The sequence below is a fragment of the Odontesthes bonariensis genome, chromosome 19, assembly GCF_027942865.1.
Source record: "Odontesthes bonariensis isolate fOdoBon6 chromosome 19, fOdoBon6.hap1, whole genome shotgun sequence".
NCBI lineage: Eukaryota > Metazoa > Chordata > Actinopteri > Atheriniformes > Atherinopsidae > Odontesthes > Odontesthes bonariensis.
Window position 1 is genome coordinate 35,265,418 of NC_134524.1, and position 18,292 is coordinate 35,283,709.

At 42.6% G+C, this 18,292-nt stretch overlaps 1 protein-coding gene and 2 non-coding genes across 3 annotated transcripts; all 3 read left to right on the plus strand.

Moving 5' to 3' along the window:
• The first annotated feature begins 454 nt into the window (after positions 1-454).
• eif4a1a (eukaryotic translation initiation factor 4A1A) lies at positions 455-17,849 on the plus strand. Its single transcript, XM_075451562.1, has 11 exons — positions 455-519; positions 1,731-1,773; positions 2,568-2,700; positions 3,728-3,867; positions 4,433-4,601; positions 6,694-6,803; positions 10,360-10,503; positions 13,238-13,375; positions 14,988-15,077; positions 16,227-16,306; positions 16,728-17,849. Exons 1-11 carry the CDS (start codon positions 497-499, stop codon positions 16,870-16,872), a joined length of 1,215 nt encoding a protein of 404 aa, XP_075307677.1. The 5' UTR covers positions 455-496; the 3' UTR covers positions 16,873-17,849.
• LOC142369572 (small nucleolar RNA SNORD10) lies at positions 4,835-4,974 on the plus strand. The gene has a single exon (XR_012767651.1). It is a non-coding gene; the product is annotated as a small nucleolar RNA SNORD10 (small nucleolar RNA).
• On the plus strand, positions 11,960-12,099 carry LOC142369573 (small nucleolar RNA SNORD10). The gene has a single exon (XR_012767652.1). It is a non-coding gene; the product is annotated as a small nucleolar RNA SNORD10 (small nucleolar RNA).
• Positions 17,850-18,292: the final 443 nt, after the last annotated feature.

An 18,292-nucleotide genomic window follows, 5' to 3' on the forward strand; every position in this document is an offset into this window, starting at 1 on the left:
CTATAGTAAAACAAACGGAATTTAACAGAATAAAATTTTGAATGCCTGGAGTGATCTGTTACATCCAGAAAATCGAAATGCCAGTACATGTAAATTGAGGTGAGGTCTGTTTCAGTAAAGATCCATCCACACTGGAGGAGTCACCTCAAAATGAACAAAAAATTTAACGTGTTATCATTCAGTTTATTCTCTATTTTTCACAATTTGTTCAAACCTTTGACTTCAAATCTGCGATGGCTTTCATCCCTTCTCAATCTGTTTTTTCCGAAAGAAAACTCCGCCCTTCTGTCTTTCAAATAGCAAATCATCATCATCAAAAAAAAAAGTTAAGTCCGCCTCCCTTAGAAAAAACAATACAATGTAGAAATGAGCCAATTGCAAGCGTTTGGAGGCGGGACTACAGTTGAATGACAGCGATTTGTTGCAATGAGAATGCCTCTTTGTACTTTCAACATATATATAAGACATTTCTGCCGCAGTTTCTTTCTTTGGAATAATGTCGGCAGAATATGTTAACAGGTAGGTGAAATCTTAAGGATTGGTTTAATAACGCGGTTTCGGAGTTGAGGTAATACATTTATGGTAGAATTTGAGTTTTTTCGTGAATAACATTTTGAGGAAGTTGACATTTAGCAGTTCGTCTTGCTGGTTCTGGCCTCGCTTAACGTTTAGGCCTGTTTGCCTGTCGCCCTTCATGAATCAATTGTTTAGGGTGAATTTTAATTTCAGATTCAATCTTTTCGGTTAAAGCGGTATTTGCGCTTCATGAATCAGACTCTGTGTGTTTATTTCAGGTGGCATGAATGATGGCGAACACTGGGCATTACTGAATGAAATGAGCTAGCAGCCGGCTCCTTGAATAGCACGTGAAAGAGCACGGCCTTCAACGGCTCTACATTTTCAGTTGTCTGTCGGGCTCCATCTTGTAGGAAAATAAAAGTATATTGAGGTTTCGAGATTAAGGGGCCCGTCTAACGCGTTAGACGCGTCGTAGTTGGTGGTGAAAAGCTGAAAGTGTGTGTTTTTTCTATCGTTCTCTCGGGCACATGGTCGTAGTCTCCGGCGGGGCGGACGCCAGTGTTAGCGGCGGCCGCTCGATGCTATTTCAAGTCTTTTTTTCCCTTTTTTTTTCCCCCTCGCTCTCTCTCCGCTTGCGTTACCGCTGGAGGAAACGGGTGAATGTGATCCAGTGTCTGCTTCATATGTTTGAACCACAGATGAACGGTGTCTGATTGGCTTTTCTTCTGAAAGGCTCCGTAAAGGCCCAGCAGGCCTGTTCCTTGCAGCTACGCACTAGCAGGCCGCGGCTAGCAGCGGCACATTTTCTCTTTATTCTCGCCACCCTAGTGACGCATCAGACGACGTCATAATCCACCACCGCCTTGTCTGTATTGAGTCCAAGAAGAGTCTTAATTTGCAATGTGGTTATTCATTTTCTGTCCTTGTTCGGTTGTTTTCCAGCCCTGTAGAAACGGCCACCTCTAAATGTACAATACGCAAGAGAAATGGCGGATTCGTAAATTTGACTAACATGAATAGCTAAACAGTATAGGTATGAGTAGCATTTAACATGCCTTGTTGGCATTTCGCTGTGGGCTGTAAACTGAAATGTGTTTGAGCTGGTTAATGTGTTTTTGAATGCCTGGTCCTGGAATGCCCGCCGGTCTGCTGATGTGGCATGGACCTCTGTGGCTTCCATGGAATAATAATGACTGCATTGTCTTTCTCAGAGACAATGGCCCTGAGGGCATGGAGCCAGATGGCATCATTGAGGTGAGTACTTTTATGTCATTTAAGCTTTTGTCTCTTGTTTGAGTTCTCCAATAAATGTCTTAGGAAATCTTAGAGGGAGATCACATGCACAAATACCAGGATGATGGAGAAAATAAATGTAGACATTGTAAACTACATTTTGTCATTATTATTATCATGCTTGGTGAAAATGACTCTTTCCAATAATTAAACTGAAGACTTTCATTTCTGGTAAAAAAAAAATAAGGAACCAATCAGCATAGTTTTGGAGGATGCTTGGGACATTAGTGCCACCTTGTGGTGTTATTAATGCATTACTGCTGTGAGCAGGTCTTAAACCAGCTGCAGGCAGATGTCCTTCTGCCATGAAACTGATGTGCTGATAATGGTACAGATCTGATATTTTGGGTAGTTTGAAGCTATTCATTTGTCTTTGGTATCAAATGGTGGACTTATTTCCAGTATGTGTATGGAGTTCTAACATTGTGGCAGCCCTGCTTCATGGAACTGCACATCAGGTTTGTTTCACCTGGTTTGGCTGTATAGCAGCAGGCTGTTATCAAAGGGACGCGCTTATGGAAACGGAAAAAGTCAAATCCACCCTTTGCCATATTAAAGTAAAAAAAAAAGTAAGAATTGAGTTCTTGGAACTTTAATCAACTGACTATGTTAAGAACTTTGACTGTTCATAAGTATAGTTCATATTGTCCAAAGAGTGAAAAGGCTAAAGTGTCATTCGTATGTCGGTTGTACTGCACGATCACTATATTGTGGCATCTGAATTACTGTTGGCCTCTTGTCATTTACCCCTTTAGAGCAACTGGAGCCAGATCGTGGACAGTTTTGATGAGATGAACTTGCGTGAGACTCTGCTCAGGGGAATTTATGCCTATGGATTTGAGAAGCCATCTGCTATCCAGCAAAGGGCCATTATGCCTTGTATCAAGGGTAAGTGAGATCGCTAAGATCCTAAATATGATCAAGGACACTGGTAGAAAGTATCCACAGAACCCTTGCATGCACAGTAAGAACATGCAGAGTCTATACAGAACCCAGCTGAGATTGGAACCAGAACCTTCCTGCTGTGTGGAGGCGGAGCTAACCACCACAGCATCGTGCAGTCACGTGTTCATCTAAAGTCTTCATTATATCCACATATCCCTTATAAACTATGTATTACTGCAGCCTTGTTCTCCACAAACCGCTGGAACTGAAGGTCAGGAAGAACATGATGGTGTGAGGAAGGCTAGACAACTGCAGCATTTTTCTCAAATGAGAACTGATTAAATCTAAAGCTTGTGGTCTTATAATGGCCAGGGGGAGGATGTTTTTTTTTCTTCCTGAATGGACTTTCTGGGTTGCCATCAAGTATTGTAAATCTGACAAGTTGGCTGATCTGTACCCTGAGTTGCAGTGGTGGCTTTTTAGCCTTTATTCATGTAGGCAACTGTCTATCAGCATTACTGTTGAACATCAATGCTTATGTACCATCCTGTTACTGGAGTGTGTCCACTAGGGGCACACTAGCATCTATACTGCATCTACTGGCCACCTCCATATTTTATCCTGCAGAGGACTTTAGTATATGTGTGTATATATATATATATATATATATATAAAAAAAAAAAAAAATTTTAAGATTGTGTGCACTTCTGATGCAGAAACTTGAAGACGTTATTAAAAAAAATATATATTCTTGGCCTGAAGTGTCTACTGCTCTACATAATGGACACTCATCATGGCCTTATCGCTTCCTCCAAATATGACCATACTCTGCTTAAGATGATATGAAAATGCTTTTTGGATTGCAGTTTGTTCTGAGTAATTTTCTCCAGTTAATTTTAAAATATTATGCTTTCATACATTACAGCTGAGGTTGTCTGGGTAAGACCTTACATCTACTCAGGCAGTTTCAACTAAGTTTAGATCATATCTGTATTCTGATTGTTAATTTTCTCCTCTTGCCCTTTGTAAGGTTACGATGTGATTGCTCAGGCCCAGTCTGGCACTGGGAAGACCGCCACTTTTGCCATTTCCATTCTTCAGCAGATTGATGTGGAGCTGAAAGGCACTCAGGCACTGGTCCTGGCTCCCACCAGGGAGTTGGCTCAGCAGGTAGGATCCTACTGCAACAAGACATGACTGGGTTGAGTTGAAATCTTCTGTCAAGGGTCTGGCTAAAGTTCCTTCTGATCGGTGGCAATCCTATTGGGTGACAGTTAAGGCAATGATGCACAATATGAACACTGCACAAGCTAGAACATGCCAAGGACTTTTAAGGTTTTTGGAGCCATGAAGACTAGCTTTGCTGTCTGTTTGCCATATTTGACTGTACAGCACAGTGAACATTAGTTTTCTTAATTAGAAATATTAAGGTTTGCACATGTGACAGAAGTGACTCATGCAGATCATCTAATATTTCTCACGTTGGCTAACAAGTTAAAGCTTCTGCTGCGATGGCAGTTCAGCCACACGGAGTGAACCCAGCCTTGGAAGGAACCTTGTGTTTTTTGTATGTGTGTGGGCTAAATGGTGCTCTGTGTTCAAATGGGTGCTAAACATGTTGAAACTGGTTTAAAATGCAAGTTTTCATTTGGTCAAACTATTAAACAGCCTGTCCTGCCTAATTGAATACATACACAAAGCAAGTAATACTGCTGGATTTCTGTCTTTGCTTCAGATCCAGAAAGTGGTGCTGGCCCTTGGTGACTACATGGGAGCAAGTTGCTATGCCTGTATTGGAGGTACCAACATCCGCAGTGAAGTCCAGAAGCTGCAGGCTGAAGCCCCTCACATAGTGGTGGGAACTCCAGGTCGAGTCTTTGACATGTTGACTCGTAAAAACCTCGGTAAGTTCTCCACTGATGTCTAATGCTGAGTTATCACCAGTCCAATGTCCACCCAATAACAGGGTGGAAGACCTATTATTTGAGCACCAGCTACCATTGAAATCTGATAAACTAAAGGGCCACAATAATGCAAGGGTCAAGGTTTCCCAGCAGCACTTTCTGATAGTGGCCAGTGTAGAGGACACGATCGGTCTCTTCCTACTGATTTGTGGCTGCAGGTCGAAGTGTCTGTTGTATAATGATGAAACCCATGCGTGTCAGCTGACTCTGTGAACCCCTGGTGTGCGGTTACTCTGGGAAGTGTTCTGCTGGCCAGAGTTTTCTGAACATCAGGGATCCAGAGACATGATCATACCCCCATGGATCTGAGTACAGCACTGAGACTTCAGTACACAAGCTATTTAAGAGCAGGTTGCAGGAAAAGTGAAGTTAATTGGTTTCAATGGAATGAAAAATGTAAAAGCACCTGATGGCACAGAGTACTCAGCTGTTTGTAGCCTCCTGCCCCGAGTGTGCACAGACTGAGTCGAGGAAAAGAAGCATCACAGCTGTACTTTAAATGCATTTTGATTAGCTAAGTGAGAAAAATGACAATGCAAGTCCCCAAGGTAAGCCTGGGAATGGAATGGAATTTAAAAGGGAACCTCTGACTGAATAGCTGTGAAATGGCGTTATGTTTGGGTGATGTTGGTCTCAGGATGGAACACAGTAAGACTTAAAGTGGAATTCACCCTTTAAACAACATCGTGCCCAATCACTATATTTGACCATAATATAATAGTGAATTGTGCTGCCACTGGGTATTATGTCTTCATATTAAATATAAAACCTTTGCATTTTTTAGAAATGGTGATTTGACGCGTCATGAAATCACCGGAAGAAAAAATAACAAACTACAACAATTCTAATAGGAGGGTTTCACTTGACGTCACTTCCGTATTTTTCTAAGCGCGCGAACCCAGGTGGTGGGCAACCTGAGCTGGATCCCATTGAAAACACTGTGTTTTGTCTGCCACTTTTTGCCCAAAATGCCTCAGTTTTGTGCCGTTTTTGGATGTTGCAATCGGTCTAACCGAGAGAAGGGAAAGGGTTACTATCGAGTACCTAAGGTAATCGCCCATAGAGGTGAGAAATGGAAAAAACTCACAGAACAACGCCGCAAAAAGTGGATAGTTAACCTACGTTTACAGACTGGAGGAGCTGAATCTGCAAATGCTCGTGTCTGCGGTGACCACTTCGTCAAAGGTATGTGCGAAATCTAACTGTTTTGTAGTAGTGCAGTAAAGTATTATGTTGTTAAATGCCAATCAACAGTAATGTAATACGGGCTCCGTTTGGGCTTTGTTTTGAAGGCTGCCCCAGCGCGTTGTTAGCTACTGTCAGTGGACTGGGCTCTGACGGTCAAGCTGGGTTACCCAAACACAAAGCTAAGACACCGCCATCAGTGTTTCATGCGATCTCTGAGAGTGGTTGATCTAAACAAAACAAATTTGTCACAATCTTCACGTTTCAGTAGTATCCACGAAGTGCTTAAGTGCTAACAGGGCACATTAGCTCCCAAGTTCTTGACAACAGAATCGCTCGCTCTCTCTCTGCCTTTTGCATTAGGCTAGCGACGCCACGTTCCAGGATATTACTTGGTTGTTATAGCAGCTAGAACTACGTGCATGAAGTAGAACTATAACTAATTAGAATTGTTGTAGTTTGTTATTTTTTCTTCCGGTGATTTCATGACGCGTCAAATCACCATTTCTAAAAAATGCAAAGGTTTTATATTTAATATGAAGACATACTACCCAGTGGCAGCACAATTCACTATTATATTATGGTCAAATATAGTGATTGGGCACGATGTTGTTTAAAGGGTGAATTCCACTTTAAGAATGAGATGGATTTGGAACAATTCATGAAGAGGCAGGAAGTTTTTTTTTTTTTTTTTTTTTTTGTTTTGTTTTGTGTATATACTTATTTGCAATGATTACTAAAACAGGTGTTTGAGGTTGGGACGACACTTCAAATCCTAGTTGAGTGTCTGCCCCACTCTCTCAAAAAGATTACAAAACATCCTAATGTGTTATTGATTATTTTGCAGCTTCCAAGAACATCAAAATGTTTGTGCTTGACGAGGCTGATGAGATGCTGAGTCGGGGTTTCAAGGACCAGATCTATGAGATCTTCCAGAAGCTAGCCAGCAGCACGCAGGTAAGGTGGAATGCTTCTGACTGAGACTGAGTACATTTTCAGGGAAAGATGGGCCTATTTTAATTGGCTTTATTATTATATTTTGTGCTCGTGTTGATTAGGAAGTCATGGAACAGATAAATTGGTGGCAGAAAGAAATAAATGGTATCTTTAGCACACAGCACTGAGTGCTTGGTTCACATTTCAGGTTTGTGTGTGGGGACCCAACACATGCAGTACTGGTGTAAAACCAGCAGAGTGTGTAGACATGGCTGACCATTTTGCCTCCAGGCAAAAATTAACTGAAGGGGGGTTGCTGAACTCTGGCAAGTCTAATGGCGCCATGTTCTGTGCATGTACTTTTGAAGTAACAGAAGAGGCCCGTGACTCTTCCAGGAGCAAAGGTTCTCCATTTGTTCAACATGTGAGAAAATCATTGCTCTGTTTGAAAATGTTCCTCTATAGTGTTGGATGGGGGGGTCCTACAGTAGGTTTTAAAAGGGGAACCCGTAAAGAACAGCAGTGAGCTGCACCCACCCACTGTTGCTGTGCTCAGGAGAAGACTCTTGGTGAAATCAAGCTTAAAGCTGCCGGTAATACTGCCACAGTTGGGCCCTTCTGAGGCTAACCTGTTTAGGACAGAATGTTGGTACGATGAAAGAGAAACTGTGAGCCTTCAAACTCTTCCCAAAAGTTGAGAGATTTTACAGCAACATATGTACTGTTGCACACTTTAAGACGCATTTGTGGGAAGAATGGGACAAAATAACAGTTGAAACTCTTCATCACTCGGTATTAAGACTGGACAATATGCTGCTAAAACTGCACCTCGCATGAAATTAGTCTCAACATTTTGCAATGAGATCCAGCATTAAGTATGACGGAACCTGCACCGTCACACCTGAAGGCGGCGGCGCACCGCCTGTGTGACAGGTGCATTTTGCAGTTGGCAGACCCAGGAGCCCGGCTAAAGTAAAGCAGCGTTGTAGATGTATTTCACAAAAGTATTGAATTCCTAGTAAAGGTATCCTCAACTTTTTCCCCGTTAGCAGTCGGCACGTTTACATGACACTAGAATAAAACAGTTATTGTCTGTTTGGTTTTGGTTGGACTAAGTTTGCTAAAGTCAGCAGCTCATGATGTTGCTGATGAATGGGAGCTAAATGCACTGGCTGCTTCACAGGACAACTGTCTATCTGCATACATATGGTTGGATTTTTGTTGCCTGAAGATGCAATGGAAAATTGCCCTTCTTGGTACTGGAAGTGTCAGATTTTCTCCAGTGAGTGAAAAATGTAAACCTGCAGCTACCCTGGCCTGGGGTAGTTGTAACGGGTAGAAGTCATCAGACTTTAAATGAAACGTGTGATTAATTTTTGTTTTGCACAGTGTCTGAGAAGGGTTGAGGTCTGAAGATCACAATAGCCCCTTTCACACTGAGGAATAACCCGCGAATTTAGCGTGTCCACTGTCGCATTCACACTGACGACCCGGGGCTGCCGTGTCGACTCGCCTTTCCACCCGCATCGGACCCTAGTCTTTTTGCCGAGTTTGGTGTGAAGGCAATTGATACGGGTCGGACGTGGACGTGAGGATTTTAAAATTCAATTCAAGTTCATTGTCAATTCTGCATATGTACCGGACATACAAGGATTGAAATTACGTTACTCTCCTACCAAGGCTGCAGCTAAAAAGAGACATTTATACAAACACTAAGAACATCTAAGCTAAATAAATAAAATAAGAAAAGACACACATAAGACAATATGGACAGTGCATTCCTCCCATGGAGGAATAAGGAGGTAGTATATGGAGGTTATAACAGATAGAAAATATAGCAATAATACCAGTATAAAATTTTGTGGATTAAGGTGCAAGAAATTTGTAAAATAGCATAAGGCTGGCTAAAGTGGTCAATGCATAACTATGCTAAAAATAAGTCTTAAATGGGTGGTGGGTACTAATAGGGGTATTATATGGGGGGGGGGGGGGGGGGGTAGAGCAGAGCAGGAAGTGAGTTCAGATTCCATACAGCCAGAAGGACAAAAGAGTCCCTCAGTCTGCTTGTCCTCGCTTTGAGGCTCCGGAGTCTCCGTCCAGACGGCAGCAGGCTGAAGAGGCCGTGTAGAGGGTGGGTCGGGTCACCCACCAGGCAGAGTGCTTTCCGCGTGAGGCGAAGGTAGAATAAATCCGGGAGGGAGGGGAGAGGGGTGCCAACGATCTTCTCGGCTGTCCTCACGATGCGCTGGAGGGTCCTGCGGCAGGAAGCTGTGCAGGCTCCATACCACACTGAAAGCATCCTGACCAGCTGTTTTACAATGGCTCCCCTGTAAAACGTGCTCATTATGGGGGTGGGGGCTCCAGCTCTTCTTAGCTTGCGGAGAAAGTAGAGCAGTTGGTTAGCCTTCCTGGCCAGAGATGCTGTGTTGATGGTCCAGGATAGATCCTCAGTGACGTGCACACCCAGGAACTTGGTGCTGCTTACCCTCTTCACAGCAACTCCATGGATGGATAGAGGAGCATGCTGAGTGTGGGTTCTCCTGAAGTCCACCACAATCTCCTTGATCTTCTCTGCATTCAGAGATATTTTTTTTTTTTTTTTTATTATTTTTTTTTTTTTTTATGCACCAAGAGGCCAGGCAGCTCCCCTCGCTTCTGTAGAGAGACTCATCATTATTGCTGATGAGACCCACCACAGTCGTGTCATCTGCAAACTTGATAAAGAGGTTGGAGGTGTATGAAGAAGTGCAGTCATGAGTCAGTAGAGTAAAGACAGAATGGACAGCTGATTCAGAACAACAGCGACAGGTGAGGACAAGTTTCACTCTGTTTTACATCAAGTTCGAGACATTTTTGAAGATGGCCAACTGGGGAGACAAGGTGGTCCGCGAGCTCCTCAGCCTCCGAGCAGAGGACGTTATTTACTGCCACATGTCGGGGACGGTGAAAGATGGACCTCTGCTGGAAGGGCTGGCGAGAAAGATGGGAGAGCGTGGTTTCCCACGCAGCAAGGCGCAGGTGACCAACAAACTAAAGGCCATGAGGAAAAAGTTCCATGCGGTTAATGACCACAACGGCAGGAGTGGCAGAGGGCGATTGGACTGGCCATATTTTGACATGTGCCACGCCATCTGGGGAGGAAGCCACTCTGTATTTAACCCTACCTCCAACGCATGGCTTGTGCCTACGTCATTGTACACGCCCAGCATTTTGTGTGTTTCGTGTGACGCTCTGCCACTAGGCAACGCCCCCTGAACTCGGCTTCAGGTGACACGGGTCACCAACATGCCAAGCGTTCACATTGCTCGACGCGGGTCTCAGTGTGAAAGGGGCTAATGTTTCAACCTCAGGACTAATCCTCAGAACAGATTGTGGGTAGAGGTGCATCACAGGATGTAGCCGCTTTGATTGGACTTTAAAAATGGACCCAAAAATCCCAACGTTGCACATGTCTCTAACACGCTGTTCGCTTGTACATTTCCAACTGTCAGACATATGGTCTGCCAATGGTAACGGGTCATTGAATTTGAGCTTCAAAACAAAGTTCACTTTTTTTTTTTTTTTTTTTTCTCTTAAGGTTGTCCTACTGTCTGCCACCATGCCAGCTGATGTGTTGGAGGTCACAAAGAAGTTTATGCGGGAACCTGTTCGAATCCTTGTAAAGAAGGAGGAGCTGACCCTCGAGGGCATCCGTCAGTTCTACATCAATGTGGAAAAAGAGGTGACACCTTTAAGCTGAGCTCTATTTTGATTGATCTTTCTGCTACTTTGAAAAAAATCAATGAAATGATTTAAAGTTTGTTAGATGACACTCACCAAAACAACAAGGCCCCCTAACTAGCACTGTGACAAGTCATCAATTCAATGAGCCAGTAGCATTTATTCAAAATGAAAACAATTTCTAAGATGCACTTTTATTTAGACTATTTTATTTTGAACGTCATCTTTGACTGAACTCGCACACCTCCAGGCTAAAGTGGAAGGGAAAAAGCATCGTCTTTCCTCTGGAAACATTTGAGAAAAGACTTCGTGTCCACTGACGAGTCGTGCTGTGGAAGCAATGCCGCTTCAAGATGAGATGCATTAACTCCAGAGATGTATGCAGAGCGTTTCCTCTGCAGACATCACCAACAAGAACAGGCCATCGACGCTGGTCGGGACCACTTTTTCTCCTTAAATTAAAGTATTACTGCTGCAGTTTAATTTCCAAAGACTGGAGGCATTAGTGTTGATTATGGAGGCTGTTGTGAGCTACTACATACCCTGAGCTTGTTTCTCAGTAGTTTTTAAAGAAAAGAAACGCTTCTAGAAACATTTAAAGATCTCTGAAAGTGAAGTTCTGATGCAAGCAGGGAGCTGTACTGCATATGCACTTAAAGGAGAACTGCGGTATTTTCAACATTAAGCCTCTTTTCTGAGTCGTCTGCAATGTTTTAGAACCCCCCTCACCGCTTTTTTGATGTTTACTGCTGTCTCCGGTATTTGCCTAATTTTGATTCTTCTCAACCTGCTTCAGAACGGCAAGTCATGTGCATGTCCAAAAAGGTCCGTAAAAGCACCATAAACGTCCGTTTTCAAAATAATCAACTCACCGGAGTGGTTACTGGTGTGCACTGGTAATCCATATCAAATTTCGTGGCAAAGTTGCTTCTGTCGTGTTTTATTTGACATTTTGTACTGGATGTTCGTTGATAATACTCCGCCACCGCTAAGAAAATAGTGCGAGCATGAACGAGCTGCCAAATAAAACACGACAGAAGCAACTTTTCGCAACGAAATTTGATACAGACAAAACAATTATCTTCTCTAGAAAAACTGCGTTCAAGTATTTAAAACATTACAACAATACATGCCCAGTAATATTGTTATGTTTTAAATACTTGAACGTGGAAGGTTTAGAATTTGCCCCTTGGCCACCACGTATTTGGCTAGCATGACAGGCTACGCAAACAGCGCAAGCGCAACCTCTAGCCATGGGATTGTGCTTCAAATGCCCTGGAGTTCCCCTTTAATGTTATAAGATTTGATGCTGAACAATGTAGAATATGTTTGCTTTAATATGAATGGAAGTGATGGTGTTAAATCAGCATGTGAGATGGTATCTGCTGAAATGGTGTTGTGGCAGACTGAGGTTGGCATACATGGAATGTTTGTGGCTGCAGGTCGAAGTGTCTGTTGTATAATGATGAAACCCATGCGTGTCAGCTGACTCTGTGAACCCCTGGTGTGCGGTTACTCTGGGAAGTGTTCTGCTGGCCAGAGTTTTCTGAACATCAGGGATCCAGAGACATGATCATACCCCCATGGATCTGAGTACAGCACTGAGACTTCAGTACACAAGCTATTTAAGAGCAGGTTGCAGGAAAAGTGAAGTTAATTGGTTTCAATGGAATGAAAAATGTAAAAGCACCTGATGGCACAGAGTACTCAGCTGTTTGTAGCCTCCTGCCCCGAGTGTGCACAGACTGAGTCGAGGAAAAGAAGCATCACAGCTGTACTTTAAATGCATTTTGATTAGCTAAGTGAGAAAAATGACAATGCAAGTCCCCAAGGTAAGCCTGGGAATGGAATGGAATTTAAAAGGGAACCTCTGACTGAATAGCTGTGAAATGGCATTTTAAATGGAAGTGATTGTGTGAAATCGTCTCGTATCTGCTGAAATGGAGTCGTGGCAGAATCTGTGAGGTTGGCATACATGGAATGTTTGTTGCTTGAATGGATGTATGGTGTTAACCCCTAACCATGTATAGCAGTGGTTCTCAGCACAAAGTGAGTCCTAAGACCTATGCTGGATGATCACACACCTGTGAGCATGAAACGCTCTCATACACAGGTTGGAGCACGTGTTTCATAGATCTTATTTTGCTGCTTGCATACAAACGGCTGATTCCTATAAAACCTGATGGGTTACTCTCCAGTCAGGCCAACAAATGTTGAGTCAAACATCCCAAATAAGACGCTGTTGAACAAAGGTCTAATATCTGTATATGCACGCTGTACGTGCATATTTAGTAATGTTTGGTTTTACAGATGTTGGCGCTTACTTTTAGGAATCATGAGGTATATTTTATTTCAATCTTTTTGCCTCCACATTTCCAGCATAGAGGATGAGGACTTCAGCCTACCCCAGGCTGATTCAGTTTCTAATATTTCAAGCGTAACACCTGTCAGAGATGGCCTTCAGTACTCCTGTGACTGTGAAAACAATGTTTGTCACTATCGTCCCACCCACACACAGAGTTCAAGGTGGCTGCTGGGCTTTTAATTAAAGTGTCTGCTGTTGAGGCTATTTTTATGGAGTTAGAATGGGGGGCTTCTCAGGGAAACAGATTGTGACTCAGTGATTTTCCCCCTCTGCATTTACTGTGACAACGATCTAACTTAAGAATGAAGCGTTGCTTCCACTGTAGCATCACCTGTGGTGTAAAAGTGAGCTAACTGTGACCCGTTTCCAGGAGTGGAAGCTGGACACGTTGTGTGATTTGTATGAAACCCTGACGATCACACAAGCCGTCATCTTCATCAACACGAGGAGGAAAGTGGACTGGCTCACTGAGAAGATGCATGCCAGAGACTTCACCGTCTCTGCTCTGGTAAGAGTCTGTCCTGTTCACATCTGTTCACTTCACTGTTTTATGGACTTCCACATCACCTCAAGTCACTTAGAAATGCAATTAAGTGATATGACTTGCATAACTAAAGGCTATTATAATGCTTGGCTAATGAATCCACAGATTGCGTTCCCTTAAGTTTCCAGCAAAGATGTCATTGTTTTTTCTATACTTTATTTGGCAGCACAGCAGGAATGTTGAATCCTGACTTTGGCTGAGCTCACCATGGAGTGATGTCCACGACTAGTTCAACTTTATTTAACAGACGACTCCTCAAAGCAGTGTCAGATCACAAAGTTCCAACGTATTTGATTCTAGATCATCTTTGAAGGTTGTCAGGTCCATGGCTGGTTTATTATATATATTTATTTATATATTATTATAACTGGGTCCAAGTTAACAAAGGAATTGGCTCCAGACTGGGCTGTAGGCACATCTCCATTTGAGTCATTTTATGGTCTGATGCACAACATTGAGACGATTTGTTGTTTGTTCAGCATACAGGTGAATCCTCGGATACATTTGTTTGCTGTGTAGTTTTAAGTTGTAAGAGTTTAATGATACGGAGTCTGAATTCATTTCAGCATTTTCAGTGGGCACTGCTGTGAGCTCGCTCTTCTTTTACTGGAGCCACAATCTTTTGTTCTTGGGAAAGGCTGTGATCCTCTACAAACTTAGAAAAATGTTCAATCACTTCAGGCCACTTGTAGTTGGCTGTAGTGTGATGAGAGTTCTACTCTGCCAAACAAACTGGGTTAAGCACAGACATCAGCCTCCAATTGCAGCTCCATCAATCTGTACATCCTGTTTGTCCTACTGGCAGCATTCAGTAATCCAGCTGGTGTTGCAGAGAAACTGAACATGTCCTTAATAAGTACAGTTTGAATAGGACTGCATCCATTTGCTGTGAGTGAGACCAAAGTCTGTGTAAACTGACTGCAGGAGTGAGGTGGTTAGATGTGATCTGACCAAACATATTTGCCCATAATTAAAGGAGGAGTTGGTTTGTTTGTTTTTAAAGCTGGACCTTATTTCTGGCCTAAAATGCGTTCATCTACTCTCCGATAACAGTTTGGTGAGTAGATCCGCCTATGTGCATGTAACAGGAGTGAACGGGGGCTGATGCTGCTATATATGGATATACGCAGATTTAAATGGCATCAGGACGCCGACTTTCCCCAAACTGTCATCGGTGAGAAGAGAATGAATTTTATGCCAGAAATGAGGTCCAGGTTTAAAAACAAACTAACTTCTCCTTTAAATTTAAATTTCACACTAATTTGAGTACAAGAGGTGGGCTCATATGGACTGAAGTTTGTTCTGTGCTGTAAATCCTCTGAGCATCAAACTTTGTCAGCTTCTGATGTTCATCTAAAGTTGATTCTGACTGAACCTCAGAGCAGTTTGTCCAGTTGGGTGCGCTGACCAGTCAGGGTACTTCATAACATATCCATATGTTGGCAAAGTTTTTACTAAACTAGCGTTAGTAAAGAGCTCCTGCTGGATGTGCAGTCAACTCAAACGTGTTGGTGGCAGCTCTGCCTTTGTACTGTGACCGTACTTCCTGTTGTAACATCACTATCTTGTCTTTCAGCATGGTGACATGGACCAGAAAGAGAGAGACTTGATCATGAGGGAGTTCCGCTCTGGTTCCAGTCGAGTCCTTATTACCACTGACCTGTTGGTATGTTCAGCTAAAGTGTATTACTTTAACACATAATGGCATTGGGACCAGATCCAGGAGTGTAAATGGTCATTTGAGGTCACTTTGATGCTATCCAGAACAGCTGTGGCAGAGCACCGTGCAGGTTTGTTAGAAAGCTTCCTGTGAGCAGTCCAAGATCCCTCTCCTTCCATCTGCAGTGTTGGTAAAGGATTGAAAGTTCTTTGGTAGACCAGCCCACCTGCTCTCCACTGTGGCTTGGTTTTAGTCCATGACCCACAACTAAACAGCAGGTTACAAATCACCGCTCCATCATCCAACTTGATACTGAATGCTTTTTGCAGGACTGTACACTTTTCCAGTCAACGGTTGTAGTTTACTGTAGAGTGAGGCATGAGCAGCTTTTAAATTTTTTTTTTAAAACCTTTTTCTCTGACCCCTCAAATGAGATGAGGGCAGTTTTAGAAGAGTAACTGAAAACCTTCCAAATCCTCTTGTAATTGGTTGTGTTCTAACAGGCACACTGTGTGTAGCTAAAGTCTTTGCTCATTGGTCCTGAGCTGAGCTGGAGTGCACCTCATACTGTCAGATAACATGTTGGGGATTCTCTTCTGTACTGAAATGGATTTGACTTCACATCCTCTGCAATAACAGCAAGGAGTCCAAATTAAAACCAAAGGGTTCAAGTATGCAAATAACAAACGAGTGGCTGACAGACCAGTGGATTGAATAAAGTTTCTTTCAAAGAGGTGTGTTGGGCTTTATTTTAAGACCCCAGAAGGGAGCCTGAGAGGTGGAGGCTCTGCCCAACACTTTGATCCCTTTACAGTCCAGCTGCAGTGTGGTGGCCTAAAGTCCACTTCCTGTTGTGGACTTAAATGTTAAAGCCTGGTGTGCTTTGTGTAAAACATTTAGAACATTTTGTCATTTCACTGCCATTTTCTACTGGTGCTGTTTGGACCGTATAGAAGCTCAAATGAATTCTCCCATGTTTCCCTGCCAGGGTCTTCCATTCTTTTACACTGTAACATTGGCTCATTCATAGTTCAACAGTTTACCTACATTTAAGTGCTGAAATCCATTTCTGACAATGTACATCTGAATGTGACGGTGGAGCTGGACCTGAGAGTGTGGGTCAGTGTGCTGTAACTGTCCTCTGTTCTCCTTCAGGCCAGAGGTATTGATGTTCAGCAGGTGTCCCTCGTCATCAACTATGACCTACCAACCAACAGAGAAAACTATATCCACAGGTAATGTGTTTGCTTAATCATGCCTAGCTTTTTTTTTTTTTTTTGTGAACATGCTGTTGCTTGGCTTTAAATGTCAAATGCTGCTGGTTTAATTTGGCAGTTTGGAATAAACTGATGACTTTCTTGTGGCTCTTCACCAACTGGCACTCACCTGAGCTCTGTCTGCGGGGTTCCCCTGTTGTTGTGGTGACAGAATGCAGAATTCAGTGTTGTCAGATGCTAACGGGGACGGGTTGCTTATTTAGCCGCTGTGTAATATGGGAATTAAAAACTGAAAGTCACTTCCCTATTTTATGCTAAATAATGGTTGATCTTAAATTTGGCGGCAGCAAAAGTTGGGACCACCTAAAATCTGAAGGTGGTGCTTAAACACTGTTCTGTTTTGTGTCTAATTCTTTTTTATATATATTTCCACCTTCAGGATTGGCCGCGGTGGTCGCTTTGGCAGAAAGGGAGTAGCCATTAACATGGTGACTGAGGATGACAAACGAACCCTGAGAGACATTGAGACATTCTACAACACCACCGTTGAGGAGATGCCCATGAATGTGGCTGATCTCATATAGAACATTGACTTGCCCATCATCCACCCCAAGCCAGTTATTTTAGAAGCTAAATCTTGTTGACTGTGTAATCTGAATTCTAAACTTTTTTTCTTTTCTAAATACCACCACAACTTTCCCCTCTGTATCCAAACATTTGTAAATTGTTTTTGCTTGTCTTGGATGGCTAACTTTCTGAACTGCATCATCTGTCTGCCATAGTTCTGTTTTAATACCAGCAGCTAAATTTGGTTCTCCTAACCAGAACTACCTTTGTAAAAGCACATTTTAAAAGTAAGCTGATTAAAGTGATTCTAGCTCTATTAGCAAAAGCTTGCTATTAAATCTGTAACTTAATTCATAACTCTGAGGTGGTGATGCTAATGCAGAGATCATCATGTGGTGCTGATAAACTGAGTGCTCTGGCCTGCAGTTTAGTTTGTACCCAACAGAACAATGTTGTAAATGAAATGGAGGAATTTTATTTGACCAGACCAGTATTTCAAAATCCTTGGTGTAATTCCACAGCTTTCAGCCCTCATTCGTGATCATTTTTTTAAAAACTGCAGTTCTGAGAGTTAACAGGGCATATTCAATAAAGACTTGTATAATTAAATCCATCATGAATGTCTGGTTTACCGTCTTCAGTTGAGTCTTGCCCGGACTTTCTGATGTAATTTTAATTGAAAGCCTTTCATGCTACTTTGTTGTCTTTTGGGAGGTGGGGTGTGGTAACTCATTAGATTTAAGGACCAAACAACTAGTTGAGTATACAGAAATGAAACCTTTCAATGTCGCAAAATGCTTCAGTTCTCATTAAAATGCTGGTCATCATGGGGTGTATGTGGTGGTGTTTTGTTTTTTTTCCTCCACCCTGCCTCTCCAAATTTTTGAATTGTTAAACTTTTTGAGACGGTGTATCAAGTTTTCTACATTGGATTCTGTAAAGTATTTATTTTAATGGTCTTGAAAATAAAGAAGTTTCTCCTTTTAACAGTAAACTGGCCTCCACATTGACTAGCATGGAAGCTCTTTCATCCAAATTCAGTTATTTCTGTGAGGTTTTCAGTTTAAGTACACCACTGTTAAAGCAAAAATCTTTTCCATTTCAGAAGGCGTCTCACCCTGATGCTTTCAGTCTGAAGCGACGGCATTTAGACAGTGTGAATGTAAAATGTTTAAGCTTACGGTGGTTCCCTGAGGGTTAATCGCGCTACTCAAACAACTTTAGTGTTGGACAGACGAGCTGCACTCTGTTGGTTCTTTAAACTTTCTAAAAGACTGCGGTTCATCACTCTTCCAGGTCCTAAACTGTGACAGCCTCGTTTGCCACATTTATCCCATTTGTACAGAAGTCTGAGCACTTTGTTTAACCTGTTTGCTGGGACAGTTGCTGTATATTGCGTTTTCATCTTCCCTGATTGTAAATGCATGGGCACCTTCT

Excerpts from the sequence above, each read along its gene's own strand:
- eif4a1a (XM_075451562.1), top strand. The coding sequence starts at position 497 with ATGTCGGCAGAATATGTTAACAG. Across the intron at positions 3,868-4,432 it reads CCAGGGAGTTGGCTCAGCAG|ATCCAGAAAGTGGTGCTGGC; the intron begins GTAGGATCCTAC and ends TCTTTGCTTCAG. Across the intron at positions 13,376-14,987 it reads ACTTCACCGTCTCTGCTCTG|CATGGTGACATGGACCAGAA; the intron begins GTAAGAGTCTGT and ends CTTGTCTTTCAG.